Raw genomic sequence first — 15,784 nt, 5'->3', positions numbered from 1 at the left:
GTACTTAGTAGTAGTAGTTACTACTTTAGTAGGAAAATTGGAGTAGTACAACTAACACATACTTATTTTAAAGGTTATGTAGTAGATTAAAGAACCCACTTAGTTTTTATTTCAAATCAATCAATTCTTTCAAACAATCACTAGTTGTGTTTGGTTTAATTGGTTGTTTAATTGTTTTAATAGTGTGTTATTTCGTATTAAATTACTTTCTATTACCTTGTTTTACTATATTATACATCGTATCTTCTAATCCTAAATTTCTAAAGAAGTAATTAAATGTTTAGCAATTATATTTGGTGAGCTACAATAAAACAGCATTGAAAAATTTGGTCGGTATACAAAGATTTTGTTTGCAATAAAAAAAAACAGGCAGCAATCCTTGTTCCGCAAATAATTTTGATAATGGTCAAAAATTTTTGATTGGTTTGCATATTTAAAACATGGTGAGCAAAATAACTAATTGGATTGCTTGCGTTTTTGTTGAAAAATCAACAATTTACGTTCAAAGTGGGCGGAGTAAGAGCTGGCGCGTGACACGTGGAGCTAATCGCGTGCAAGTTTTTTTTTATTGCCCACCTGATGGCCCACCTGATGGTGAGTGGTTACCGTCGCCCATGGACTTCAGCAATGCCAGGGGCAAAGCCAAGCTGCTGCCTACCGTTAAGTATTGTCATTCGATGATTATGCGGCGATTATTAACAGTCAATTGTTTGTCAATTGTAACGTGTTTAAGAGATTTGTGTGGTTTTTGCTACTCAATTGTTTTATATTTTTTTATTTATCTCAATTATATTTTATAAGAATAAAAAATCTTTTAGTAATTTACACTTCTATACCTAAATAATACATACCCAAAGAGAAAGTAAATAAATTAAATAATCTTTATAAGGAATGCACCCTTTTTGCGCATGACAAGTAAAGTATTTTTGCTACTTTTATATGCAGCTCAAAAATACATATTTTTTTTGCTTACACTCAGTTCTTACCAATTTTTTATTAAACAGGACCAGTTCATTGCTGCTTATATAATTAATATGTTGTACAAAAATAATTACAGCCGTCCAGAATGACATAAATTACTGACTGATTTTGGAATGTTTGCTGGCCATGAGTTGCTGATCAATTAGCTATTTCTGCTCACAGATTATATTTTTCTGCTCACAAAAAATCGAATACCGACTGTGCTTACCATTTAAATAACACCCAAATTTTTATTTATAATTTCATTGTCGTGTAAAGAAAAATAAACCCTTGAATAAAACAAATAAAAAAGTGTATCCAAAGACTCGAATATACGCTTTATTAGATTAAAACACAAATTCTGATAACGTAATTACAAATGGAGTATAACATATAAATAATTCAAGTTTCTAACATATAACATTCGTCAATACAATCAGTATATGTGTATGTATTACCATAAACTTGATAATATCCAGCTTCGAACGTTTGCATGTTATACGTTACATCACTTTTGCGTAAATTTATTCATACACAATTATTATTACAAAAGGCAAAGATCCCTTCAGAATTTCCTACTAAAGCCTACTAAGCCCATTGTAGTCTATGTTTAAGCCGCAATTAAGGCAGTTTACATGTGTATAATTCGGTTGTGAAATTTATTTCACATAACAGAAGTATAGTTTCAAACTAACGCAGCATTTTCAAGGAAGCGTCTAGGATTTTGTTTTCGCTATATTGCTTAGTACGCTCTTACCTAATGCGATTCACAAATGTTCGGGATGAAGGGATGAAATCTTTGGACGAAAAAATTAAAACGGCAAAAATTACAAACTTGCAAAAAAAAAATTGCTGGTAATATTCACGTTGTGGTTTTTTTGGTTTTCGGTAACGTAGGTCATAAGCTGGTTCATCGGTTCAAGCTACAACATCTCTTTATTCAAACGAAGTTCGTAATAGCCCACAATGGCCGGTAACCTACGCTATGCTCTTTTAATTGCTATTGTTCATGGATGACATTGACCGTTCTCTATCAGATAGGTGATAAATCGACTACCTTCAAACTCAATAAAAACCGGCAAACAGACAGCACCTTGCGCGTTGCAATGCAAAATCGATTCATTCATTAATTTCTCAAAAAACTATGTTCGTAATCGATTTTAGTAATGTTTCTTCTATATCAATTTTTATACTACGTATTATTACTTGGCACCAGAATATTATTATTACTATAATTAAATACATGCATACCATAATTAAAGTTACCTGATTCCTAGGACTGATTTACGTAGGTAATATTCTTAAAATTTCTTAAAATAGTTTAAAATTATTCTAATAATATTTGAGTATAAATAAACTTAGTACAAAATGACATTCAACCTTTTTTATGGCCAAAATTCCAATAATCATCCATCCAAAGCATTTGGGGAGTGCATAATAAGCATTTCAACAAGATTATCGTGTGTACTTTTCGCAATGTGTACCAAAATGAATTCGGCACCGTCTTTAAATGCCTTATTTTTTTGTAGTAGCAAATTCATTCAAAATGTTTCGCTCTGTACATTTAAGAGTCAAGTCAATAACTATGAAGTATGAAGCGCGTTCAATCCCAATTCGTTATAAGTTCCATTTTTCATCCGAAGGTCAGGAACTAAGTTGAGGTCGGTGTCCCGACCGAGCTTTGACGTGGGTATTTCCCGGATGCTCTACAAAAAATATAAATTTCAAGATTGCTCCGTCTGTCCCTTGGGACTTTGCAGTACAAGTTTCAAGGAAATAGGTATTCTATGATGCTCCGGAAAATTTTGCTGAAACATATAAAAATTGTGACTGCATTATTTTTGTACAATTCGACCGTATCTAAAACCTTTCTCTTCAAGGACTCTTGTTTACTTTGTAATAATAATCACCTAAGATTGAACAGCAATGTTATTGTTTTTGCCAGTGAAATCACATAACGTCGCTTAATTAACGAAATAGCGCAAGTTGAACCGGGCTAGTTTTTGACAGTGACATTATACTGAACATATCTGCTAAAGTTTCCTATAGACATTTTTTAATTTATTTCCACCTCCTCTCCAATTTTATGGTTTAAAATTATAATCTTGCAGGACAGCAACAGTAGCAAACGGGTTTTTGGTCAGAATTGTGAAGCAGCTGTTTTCTTTGTCGTTCTAGTCATATTTATTATGTGTACAGATTTAATATGTTAAAATAGACATCATTTCCTTATTCTATGAAAAGAACAGAGCAAGACCTGAGTTTTTGCCGATCGTTCTGAGTAATGAAATTATATTCTGAATCAGTGGTCATGTAAAGACGATATAAGATGCCGGTAAGGACTATTTTTTAAAAGTAATGATTACAAATATAATTAAAAACAATTTGGCCCGAATTCGGAGAATCGTGTACGTCCGCTAATTGTTTTATTTGCGTTGCATATTCAAATTTAATTCATTCTATTTCTTGCATTATGTTTTTTAGGCCACTTATTAGAGCCACTTATTTTAGGATAATAGTTGCGTTACTGTCATTTTGAGAATTATCCTTTACACCGCGCGATATTTCTTATGGCCGATAAGATACAGCTTTTTCAAAGCTTCTTCTTCTTGCAAAGTTTTTTCAGTTTATTGATGGACGTCGCCTAGGATTCGTTTCGAAATCATCTAATGTATTTTGTCAAAACATCATAAAATTTATTAAATTAAAATTCACAAATACTTTCATTAATCAATTCAGATTATAGCAGCTTGACGTATAATAGTCGTACCATAATAAGTTATAGCAAAAACAGTTAATTATTATTTCATTTACTTTTATAATTCTGTCTTGGTTTTTGAATGTAATATCGGGGAAACAGGTACTTGATAATATTTTTCATAGATTTCATCCCAAAAACGAGATCTATTTTCGAGGAGGCCTCTTTTTAGCTCAATTTTTTCACCAATGGACATGTGTGGTGATATGTTATGACCCACCGGGGGCCAGTTTGGAACCGGCGATCCCTCCGGTACGGGCTGACTGAAAGATAAAAAATTAAATAAAAAATTGAAAATAAAAATGACTTCAACTATTTGTTAATATTATTTATGGTGGGAGGTTGTATTTTAAGCCCAGACAGTAATCATCCTATATATTTGTAGCACTAGGTTGCTATGTTCTCCGATTTGAAAGTCTGCACAACCATGTTTCAAAATGGGTGGTTAGTGATGCTTATGGTCGCTGCTATCCATTTAACACAAGGCGTGACCGCGTCTGTGCACTAAGAGCTCAAGAAAATATTTCCATCAGATTTTTCAAATCATTTGCATTCCGATTTCTAGAGGTTAATGTATTGCAAATTCAGTAGTTTGGATATGATACTATACTAATACCCTGCATAACTGTTTTAAATATATAAAAAAAGCACTTGCTTTTCATTTGCAAGACTCATTGGCAGTGGCTGCTTATATTTAGATTAACCACCATCGCCAAATCGATCCTTTATTTTAGATTTTATGAAGCTGATACTTAGCATTAGAGAAATACCCGTTTTTTTTTCTTCTATAAAAACAATTGACCATTGCTTGTGAACTTACCCAGTTTTAATAAAGTTCGACCATAGCTGTCTTACGGTTGAATGAAAGGGATCATGATCACCCAGAGGATTATCACCAGGATTAGAAAACATCTTAACACCCCACACAGCTAGCGTTTGAGAGCAGTGGGTGGCACCCCGCGCCTCCGAATTAGGCAATGGGGGTGTTTGATTATCTACATAAGAATATTCATACAAATATATTTTATCGTGTCCGGCGTTCACGTGTAATCTTGTAGCCTTCAACATAACATGACCAAACACCGTATCTGTATAGTAATCTATGAATCCCAAAAGATCTTTCTCGTCTAATTGTTGATCACCGAAATAGAACTCTTTTATTGATTTTATAACGTTTAATTTATCTTCTTCGTTGTTGAAGTGTAGATCGATAGGTAGGAACTCTGAAAAGTCTTCGTTCATTCTCGTCTTCCATAGTTCGAAATACTGAAATCTATTTAGCCCCTCCATGTTAGTGAGGCCATAAAGCATTGGCAGTTTTTTGTAATCTCCTGACATTATAATATTTGCAGGGACGTCGGTAATAATCGCGTCGGTGCTAGTTGGATCTTCGATGCAAGGTATGAAGCTATACGCAAAGTTACTCGAATCCCAGAAGTCATCGAATACCAATAGTTCTATCGGAACAGATTTATAGAATTCTTCCAAAGCCTGTAAATCATCTACGTTCGTAAAATTTAATGATTTCGCATTAAATATGGCTGTTTCTATAGGATTTTGTTGAATGGAAATAAACCCGATACTTGAACCACTTTCGGGAATTACTTTATTGAACAGCCCATCAGTAGACTTAGACAGCATCAACAGTTCCACTGAAACTCCTCCAGCACTACAACCCATTAGAGTTATGTCATTTGGATTACCTCCAAAACTCTCAATGTTTTCCTTGACCCATTTTAATAAGGATACCTGGTCTTTTAATCCAGCGTTCCCTGGGGCACTTTCTGTTCCCAAACAAAGAAATCCGTAGGCTCCAAGCCGGTAATTGAAGGTCACAGTAATGACATTGGTGTTTTTAGTAAATTTGTCAGTAGGAAGCATATCACCGTATCCAATTTGGAATGCTCCTCCGTGAATTGAAACTGCAACTGGTAGTTTTGTTTCATTGGTATTCGGTACATAGATATTAGTTATCAGGCAGTCTTCTTGCATATGCTTATTAAGGGCAGGCAACGCTTTAATGAGGGGTTGTGGACATATTATTCCCTTATCAATAGCGTCTAGAGGTTCGGTCCAGTTTGGTGGAGTAAGTGGAGCCTACAATAAAAATAAATATTTTAATCTCAACTTTACTTTAAAACCGCATAATAACCAAATTCAAATGAACTAAAATCATAATCAGCTTTATCTCTGATGCCTTTAATGTATTTACTTATTGCATGGATGAGTGAACGAGATCATCCACCTAGTATAAAGGGTATATGGGAGCCCATAGACATCACAAAGTGAATGCCGTTAGTCACCTTAAGACATGCGAACTCGACTGCGACGGCAGAAATAAGCAGGATAGTGATACCTACCCGTGTGGTCTTATAATACACCCTACCCGTTGTCAGTTCGCAATCGCAAAACTCAGCAACCCATTATCTGGTGATTTATTTAATCGCCTTTTACGACATCCACGGGAGGACCATATCCACCCTCATACGTCACAATTAATCCAAATTCCCGATAGACACGACATAGCCAAAAAATATTTTCCGTCAACATAAGTTCCCGGACAATGTTTGCTCTAGAATGAAATTTCAGATAATTCTTCAACGTACGAATTTATTGGGTTTTTATTGTCTCTAATGTAAATGTCATTATCACTTTAGAATCATTCATAATACCAAAAAGAATCAACAGAATTCGTTAATTGATGCTTTTCTACGAGTATGAAAAAATAAAAAAAACAATTAACATCGCATCTACCGCCGGTTTCAATTCCGCCTGATTTATCACAAAGTCATTAACTAACCTTAAATCGATTAGGTCCAGTTGGAGCAGTAGCATAGGGAATACTACGAAACGCATATACGTCCGTCTCTGGGATCCTATAACCTCGTACAGGTCCTTGAAGGGTCTGTACCAGTTTTGATTCCAATACATTCCCTAAAATGTGAACTTTCAAAATTGTAACACAACAATAGGCAAGAAACGTGAACGGTTTCATATCGTTTTTTTGATACTGATTAAAAAAAATTAATGAGCGATTGATGCCCCGATTAAACGAATGATAGATATTGGTGTTAATACGAGGCCCTCTAACTTTGAGTGCTTGATTTTTTATTTAGGTTGTTTTCTGAAATTCATAGATGGCTATTTCTAAATTACGTGACAACAGATAGTATTTATATAGTTAGTGTTTCAAAAATGATCTCCAATTTCATTTCATTTTAATATTGAAAGAAGATCTTCCTACAGATAGAAGTATCAACGGTAGCAAGTGACAATTTTAGGTTTTTTTTTTTTTATTGCCCTTGCAGGCATACGGCCCACCTCAACGTTAACGTAGCGCCGTCCAGGGCGACACGGACTTCGCGGCGACTTTGTTTACAGACTGACGCGGAGGAACCCAATTTGAGAATAGCCGCGTCCTCCCAATCCGCTGGTGATTTGAAAACCGGTTTATTAGCCCGCGCACATATCTAGTGAATATTATACCCTAATAAAAACTACAGAATACTCTGACTACATTTGAACTGGACCTATTAATAATAATATGAAAACGTAAACTATAAAATAAAACCACAAGACTGACAGATAAAAGTCAATTACTAAAAAAAGGAATCCTTATTGGAGATTTGTTTTCGTATTTCGTTGAATCTCATGATTACTATCACCAATTTCTAATAAATTACAATTTCGAAATGAAAAACAGACTATCCACGATTATTTTGAGATAATTTCTGTACTTGACTGGCTAGATTTAAGACAACAAAACAGACAATACAAAATCTATATAATTTAGGATCTACTTATATTGTGTTGTGTAGAGTCTATATTGTCTGATAATTGTTTTGTATAAAATATATATTGTCTGTTAGGGATATAGACGAAACCATGTTAACTGATTAATAAACAGAAAATAAAACTTCGGAGACGCGGTGGACACGGATTAGATTTTCTAAAAAAATCCTACTTTTGATTTATTTTGTTTCTCAAGTAAGAATATGGTTTCCAGTGTATTTTTAGTTTTGCTATTTCTTACAATCGCGTTAACAGTCGAATAAATGTAGACGATAGCCTAGCCTACTTAAATTGTAGTCACTATTGTGTGAATAACGAAAACCAATAATCGATAGATACGATAAAGGCATGAAATGTCACTTGTAAATATGAATCCAATTAATTTGTTCTTTTTTTTAATTCAATTTTGTTTCATTGCATTTATACGTCAACGTTAAGTGATCTTTTTTATTCCTTAGACGAGCTCACTGATCACCCGGTGTTAAGTGGTTACCGGAGTCCATAGACGTCTACAACGCAAATGAAACCACCCACCTTGAGCCACGAGTTCTAAGGATTCGTAAGGACATGTCTAGGGTGTCGACGATGAGTGGCGCCTGCGTGAGCCGGAGTCGGGTAGTAGTCAGCGCGGCAACAATGAGGCGATTATCATGACGCATGGCCTTATCGAAGTATCGTTCCGACACTGACTTCGGATCACAGATAGGGGGGGGCTATCTGTGCTTCGGGTGTTTTCTGATCGATCCAAGACCTAGATCGTCGTGTAGGTTGACGTTCCTCACGAAACACGGTACTCCGACGGCTAACCTGCAAAAACGTGATTGAAGGGTTTGGAGAGTGTCTATGTGGGTGCGGGCTGCTTAAGCGAACACCACACTCGCGTATTATTCCGAAGGGACACATTACTCCGCTTACAAATCATGGGGTAAATAAAGCCTGTCGAGAATAAACGTGGCGCGGTCGCGGACAAACTTTATGTGTGGGCGGAATATCATGGGTTTTTTTTATTGCTTTGGTGGCTGGACGAGCTCACAGCCCACCTGGTATTAAGTGGTTACTAGAGCCCATAGACATCTACAAAGTAAATACGCCACCCACCTTGAGATATAAGTTCTAAGGTCTCAAGTATAGTTACAACGGCTGCCCCCACCCTTCAAACCGAAACGCATTACTGCTTCACGACAGAAATAGGGAGGGTAGTAGTACCTACCCGCGCGGACTCACAAGAGGTCCTACTACCAGTAATTACGCAAATTATAATTTTGCGGGTTTGATTTTTATTACACGATGTTACTCCTTCACCGTGGAAGTCAATCGTGAACATTTGTTAAGTACGTATTTCATTAGAAACTTTGGTACTCGCCTAGGATTCGAACATTGATGCATCGCTCAACACGAATGCACCGGGCGTCTTATCCTTTAGGCCACGACGACTTCTAAATCCAGGATAACTCCCAGGTACTTGACCTTCCTGTCCCAAGGTATACATTGGTTAAAGAGGGTAATCGGAGATTCCTACGCCTAATGCAGGAAGAGATACGGGTTGAGTTCCCCCTTTGAAAGAGCATCGCTTTGTTTGTCGCTTGGTTAGTATCGACTTCTTATATCTCAAGTCGATACATTGTGTTAACACAAATATTTTATATCTCAAGTATTTGTGTTAACACAACGGCCCTCCCATCCAACAAATTGGAACCTATGATTATCTCGGGGTGCAAATAGACATAATAATGGTACCAACACGTGCGGGCTTACAAAATGCCCTACCACTAGGAATGATTACATTTCTATTTATATGGTAAGTGAATACCTACACTTGTGACGAAATGGATTATTATTAGTAACACATAATAATATGATAACAGAATAACGTAACACAGCAAAAATGCGATACTTTTTGTTGCTAAACGAGTACGTTTTTTTGTGATAATAAAATTGGTGGGAGGTTATCTAAGTAATGCAAAGATATATGCAAAGCCTTTAATTCCTTATTGATGTGAGCATCATATACATCGATATATTACCACTAATAATATATCGATGATCATATATGTTTAAACTGAAATCTAATGTTCTTCTTCTTATTCGTACACTCTTGACAGAGTGGTCGTGGTCATGCATCAGTCGGATCCTGCGATACCGATGCTCTCGCGATGCGACGCCATGTGGCACGATGTTTCGCAGAGTGAGAGCAAACATTTATGTTGGAGTAAGTAACAGATTTTATGAGGTCGGTCCATCGTAATCTAATGTTATTGTTGGTCTTTAACATTGTCAATCAAGCAATGTCGAGAAGTTTTTTTTTTTTTTTTATGGCTTATATGAGTGGACGAACGCACAGCCCACCTGGTGTTAAGTGGTCACTGGATCCCATAGACATCTACAACGTAAATGCACCACCCATCTTGAGAAATAAGTTCTAAGGTCTCAGTATAGTTACAACGGGTACCCTACCCTTCAAACCGAAACGCATTACTGCTTCACGGCAGAAATAGGCAGGGCGGTGGTACCTACCCGTGCGAACTCACAAGAGGTCCTTACCACCAGTATAGTGGATGGGGGTGTAGTATAGACCATACATGACGTGTTTATTTCATAATTAGTGAGAGTGACACAGCAACAACACTGTGTGATTGAATTTTGAAATTAAAATAAAAAACTACTTTCGACCAATGCGGCTGAATTTATCAAAACCGAGGCAAGTCGCAGATCTATGGTCAATACGTAAGATGTGTATGGGGCAGTGGTTAGGTAATCAAAACGAGTCAGGTGACGGCCAATTTTTTGTTTTAATTTTTATTGCTTAGATGGGTGGGCGAGCTCACGGCCCACCTGGTGTTGAGTGGTTACCGGAGCCCATAGACATCTACAACGTAAATGCCGCCACCCACCTTGAGATATAAGTTCTAAGGTCTCAAGTATAGTTACAACGGCTGCCCCACCCTTCAACCCGAAACGTATTACTGCTTCACGGCAGAAATAGGTAGGGCGGTGGTACCTACCCGTGCGAACTCACAAAACGTCCTACCATTATTACCAGCCTAACTTATTTATTACCTCTGTCGGCGGCGGCTTCTCTGTTTTATAGAATACAATAGTATACCTAGGAACGCTGTGGGGCTCAACCGACGCGCGATATGACAACGCGCGCGACCCCTCAACTGAATGCAAAATTAGGCTGCGGTCATAGCATTAAATATTTACTAAAACTATGTACACACAGACCTTCTTAATTAATTTACTGTTTCTATAGTTACGGTTTTTGTAGGAAATCTTAGATGAGTTAGCTCACTACTACAGTTAGCTGTTATCCCAGCCCAAAAACCAGGCTTAAAGATATTTTACGCACGACGAAGACAATAACCACATCGAAGCTTGAAATCATTAAAACCATAAAACGGCTGTTGAATGCTCTAACTAGAACGGACAGTTGCTAACACTCACGTGAGCTGAGTGCCTAAGAGAGGTAAGGGCTTAGGTAAATTAATGGGGACGTTACTACTTCGCCAACTCAAGGACAATGGAGTTGTATACCAGTAATTAATAACTCCTCTAATTAATGACGTGTTAAATTTTTATCATTGATATACTCTCACCACATTTGATTAATTGACTAGTAATTATTGAAATTTATGATAACATCCTTTCGATGTTTATCTCACTATCGCATTTTTTTGTCTCTGACGTCTCTATATATATTATCCCATCGCACATTGTGTGATTACAATATTTTATATACGTATACCTATAAATAAACTGATTAGCCATAATCAATCATACGTTGATCGGGCGTAGTTTGATAACAAAAAAAAACCCTATATTGCAGGTTGCGCTGAGTTTCAACTCTATTGCGTGAAAATCACCTCAAAACTCGAGGCATGAAGTTGAAATATCATATATCATGATCTTTTATGATAACTAATCTTATCTTAATTAAGTGACCTTGGCTTACTCGAGTTACGGTTGTTCTAACGTTCGCTCGTAGTATTTGTGGTTCTAAAATCAGCTTATTTGGTTTCTAATCGCAATCTCATCGATCTTGTAGTGGCGACGCCCTCATAATCCGACGAATAATGTCGTTCCATATGTCGGTCGTCTTTTAATAAGTTTACCCTACGATTAATCCAATAATTATGAGTAAATAATTATCTATCGTGCTTATTATCGTTTCATAAACACTACCATAATTTAATAAATCTCAAGATTTTAAGCGTGATTTATAATTTGATTCAAACTAATACAACCAAAAATTTTAAGATTAAGATACAAAAACTAATAATTACAAAAGACAAACTATTTTACAGCGTCTCCTCACATTAATTCTCCTTTAAGGAAAAGTGACTTTGAAAAAATAGACAGAGGTAGAGTTCAAAAAGGATTTTTTCTTTAAAGGACATGAACAAAAGAAAATACAAATTTAATAAAGGAGTCAGTTACAAACATACAAACATACATACAAGTGAAGCTAATATAAAGCGTGTAAAAAGGACATGAAAAAAAGAAAATACAAATTTAATTAATGCACTTTGTATTTTATTAGAACTTTAAATATATTAAATATTTTAATAATAGGTGCGTTGTCTGCATAGTGTAATTCCTTATATACCTTACAAATAAATCAGATCATTCAATTATCTGGGCCGATACTGATTATCTGAAAAGCAGTCTAGGCTTTGGAGCCACAGAGCTCGCGTTTTAATTACTCATAGTATAACTTGATTATAATATATTAACTATACATATATATAGTTTTGTCATTGCTTAAAATTTTAATTTGATATTTTACATCTCCATTTTACAGCCCAGGGTGGGCCTTAGCCTGGTCCAGTATGTCTCTCCAGATTGCTCTGTTCAGGGCTTTTTTTATTTATTTTTATTTTATCTCCATTTGGATACATCAAATAAAATAAAAACAAAAAAACCATACACGTAAAAATACAATTAAAAACCATGATATAGTTGGATGATAGACAAGAACATTTAGGTTTGTCAAAGATTCTGGTCTAATGAATAGTTTGGTACCTCTTCAAACGACGTTGGAAAATAAGCTTGACACAGCTGATACATACTTATCTTTGACAATGGTAACCGCGTATCATGAAAGCGTAAAAACGGAAAAAATATGAGGTTTTCTAAATCAAAACATCTATTTGTTTAATCACAGCGTAATTGAGACATCACATCTGAGAGACAAGGCAGCACTACCGTTTGTAATGCAAACATATTCCACTGATGGCTTAACACCAGATTAACCATTAATAAATAAAATTAAAAGAGAAACTCAGTTTCTAATTATACATAAAAATTAAAATATCCACTAATTAGCAAAATACAAATAAATACAAAATATGATATTCCGTGTTGGCCAGAAGAGCCTGGAACGTTAGGGGGTGCAGGTATCCTATAGTACTGACTATAGATCTCGTCCCAAAAACGTATTCTGGATTCCAATAGTGAATCCTTCAGCTCCACCACCTGACCTATAGACATGTGTGGTGATCTTTCTGCGTTAGCTATAGGCCACGGAGGCAACGATGATGTTTCTGACACTGGATTACTGTAAAGAAAATCATTGAACATTAGCAGGTGTCAGTGTATAAACCACACACATCTAAGTGCGTCTTGTATATTAAGCATATGGTGAAAGAATATTTAAAATATAAAAATATATGTCGCATACAAAAGTAATTTACTAATTTAATTTATTTAGAAATACTTGTATCTGTAGACCACGGCCATTAATATTAAACTTATTCAACTCACCCAGTCTTAATGAAATTTCCCCATATTTCTCTCATGATGGCTTTAATTTTCCTATATTCAGCTGTAATGTTACTTTCATCTTCGTCCCTTACCGCCATCGTTTGTGTGCAATGATCAGCTCCACTCAAGTTAAAGTAAGGAATTTTAAAATCATTGTCGACAAATGAATACTCGTATAGATAAATAATCGGATTTCCGTTTTCATTGCGCAATTTCACCGCCTTTAACATCGGGAATGCAAACATTACATCGGTAAAATAATCTACATAAGACGATGCTGTGGCTAAACTAACGGGCTCCTCGCCGAAATAAAATTCTTTAACTTTTTGAGCCACTTGCCTTTTTTGTTCTTCGGATTCGAAATATAGATCACCCGGTAGGAATGGAGACAGATCTTGATTCATTTCGTCTACCCATCTAAAAAAGGAAGGTAACCTCATAATACCCTCCATATCAGCAAAACCATAGATCATGGGATAACTTTGCCCGCCTCCCGAACTTAAAGAGTTAAATGGAGCATCTGACAGAATTATTTCTTCTCCCGTCTCACGCTCCACACATGGAGAAAAGTCGACAGATGTATGTCGATTTCCCATAAAGGAACGTGACGTTAATGTTTTAACTGGAGCGTTCCTGTAAAACTCTTCAAGTACATTTATATTTTCATATTCGGCAACATTAAAATCTCTCGCAGTGATCTTTGCATTTCCAAGTGGATCTACTGGAACAGCAAAAGCTCCAACACCGGCTCCACTGTCCATTATAGCTCTGTTGAACAAACCTTTCGCCGCTGTAGATGTCGTTAGAAGATCGATGGAAGCTGATCCGGCACTGCATCCAGATATAGTTACATCGTTAGGGTTTCCGCCAAATTTGGCTATATTAGTTTTCACCCAACGCAACAGTGCTACTTGATCCTTCAAACCTGCATTACCTGGAGCACTCTTTGTCCCCAAACAAAGAAAGCCGAGTATTCCAAGACGATAATTAAAGTTGACTGTAATGACCTTATTTTTTTCGGATAAATTTAAAAAACTTTGACTGTTTCCAAAGCCGATTTGAAACGCCCCTCCGTGTACACTTACTAGCACAGGTAAATTATCTTCATCCGTATCAGGTACAAAAACGTTGACTACTAGACAGTCTTCTTGCATAGTTTTTTTAGTCAAGTCATACAAACCGACTTCAAATTGTGGACATATGATACCTCTGTCTACAGCTTCGAAAGGTTGCGTCCATGTAGGTGGAGCACTAGGGGCCTATAATTTTATTTTTCATTTTATTACATACTTAAAAAATACACACAATATTTCAGTGTTTACTTTTAATGATTAGTTAATATAGCGATATTGATAAAAATAGCATAAAGAGTACATATACATTGTAACTTTGTGAACCACACTAATCTACTGCAACTGAGGTTAGTCGCTTTATTATCTTTACCAGTTCCAAACCTAACTGATCTACTTTATTATCTGATTTATCTATAAATCTATATTTTACTGGTGGTAGGGCCACTTGTGAGTCTGCGCGGGTAGGTACCACCACTCCGCCTATTTCTGCCGTGAAGCAGTAATGCGTTTCGGTTTGAAGGGTGGAGCAGCCGTGGTAATAATACTTGAGACCTTAGAACTTATATTTCAAGATGGGTAGCGCATTTACGTTGTAGATGTGTATGGGCTCCAGTAACCACTTAACACCAGGTGGGCCGTGAGCTCGTCCACCCATCTAAGCAAAAAAATAATCTAAGAGTAAAGACAGAGTAAGAGAATATGATCTCGGAGAGGTATTTGAGCAGTTTTCCTCCACACAGTAACTAAGGATTGGTTGAGCAGTACCATCGCAAAGTAAATGCTGCCCCATAACATTCTAGAGCTTTTAATTTAACACGGACCACGCTTAGAATTTCCCCCGGGGTACACATACAAATTAAAATACTTATTAAGTAATCAAAAGTCTTACCTTAAATCTTTCTGTGACAGAGGCATAAGGTATGTTGTAAAAAGCGAAAATATTCGCGTTTGGAATTCGATAGCCCCTCACAGGACCCTGGCTTATGGTTACCAGTCGGGATGAAGCACTCTGTGCGGAAACCAAACCCATAAACAACGAAGAGAAAAACAAAATCACGCCCGACATCATTACGCAGATTTTTGTGCTTTGGCGCACTTTATCATATCAATTAGTTTTTATAAGCCAATAAATTAATCTTCGCAAATCAATCAACTTCTGATAAAAAATAGTAATTAACATTTCGGGTAATTTAGTGAGAACTCGGAAAATCTATTATTTTATTTTATTTTATTTTATTTTATTAGGAAGACAAACAGTGAACTTAAACTATATAAACTCTAACCTTACAACTAAACACCATTTAAATGTCTCCGCATTTAAATAACTACAAACGATTGGGGCGTCGCATCGCCTAGAATTAAATAATGAAAGTAAAACGTAAAACAAAAACAAAAATAAAACAGTTTGAGAAAAAAAAACAGAAAAACGTAGTAAATA

General features: G+C 36.0%; 3 protein-coding genes across 5 annotated transcripts in view; 1 reads left to right on the top strand and 2 right to left on the bottom strand.

Moving 5' to 3' along the window:
* The window catches only part of CTL16 (C-type lectin 16), a 71,434-nt gene that overhangs the window by 14,888 nt on the left and 40,762 nt on the right, over positions 1 to 15,784 (top strand). The gene's annotated exons all lie outside the window — the stretch shown is intronic.
* LOC101736038 (esterase FE4) lies at positions 1,278 to 7,166 on the bottom strand. Of its 3 annotated transcripts, none has more exons than XR_005245546.2 (4): positions 6,519 to 7,013; positions 4,539 to 5,815; positions 2,871 to 3,981; positions 1,278 to 2,768 (listed from the first exon to the last, which is right to left on the bottom strand). XR_005245546.2 is itself a non-coding variant. In XM_062672666.1 (4 exons), exons 3-4 carry the CDS (start codon positions 5,708 to 5,710, stop codon positions 3,777 to 3,779), a joined length of 1,377 nt encoding a protein of 458 aa, XP_062528650.1. In that variant the 5' UTR covers positions 5,711 to 5,815; positions 6,519 to 6,652; positions 7,040 to 7,166; the 3' UTR covers positions 1,278 to 3,776. The 3 variants fall into 3 exon arrangements, 2 of the variants coding, with proteins under 2 accessions (XP_062528650.1, XP_021202611.1); XM_062672666.1 differs by adding an exon at positions 7,040 to 7,166 and having other exon boundaries at positions 1,278 to 3,981; positions 6,519 to 6,652; XM_021346936.3 differs by having other exon boundaries at positions 3,775 to 3,981.
* On the bottom strand, positions 12,022 to 15,627 carry LOC101737808 (esterase FE4). Its single transcript, XM_004924556.4, has 3 exons — positions 15,236 to 15,627; positions 13,274 to 14,532; positions 12,022 to 13,067 (listed from the first exon to the last, which is right to left on the bottom strand). Exons 1-3 carry the CDS (start codon positions 15,413 to 15,415, stop codon positions 12,803 to 12,805), a joined length of 1,704 nt encoding a protein of 567 aa, XP_004924613.1. The 5' UTR covers positions 15,416 to 15,627; the 3' UTR covers positions 12,022 to 12,802.

This window comes from Bombyx mori, chromosome 15 (genome assembly GCF_030269925.1).
Source record: "Bombyx mori chromosome 15, ASM3026992v2".
In the NCBI taxonomy this organism is placed as follows: Eukaryota; Metazoa; Arthropoda; class Insecta; order Lepidoptera; family Bombycidae; genus Bombyx; species Bombyx mori.
The sequence above is the reverse complement of the archived record's forward strand: the minus strand, read 5'-3'. Positions and strand labels throughout refer to the sequence as shown.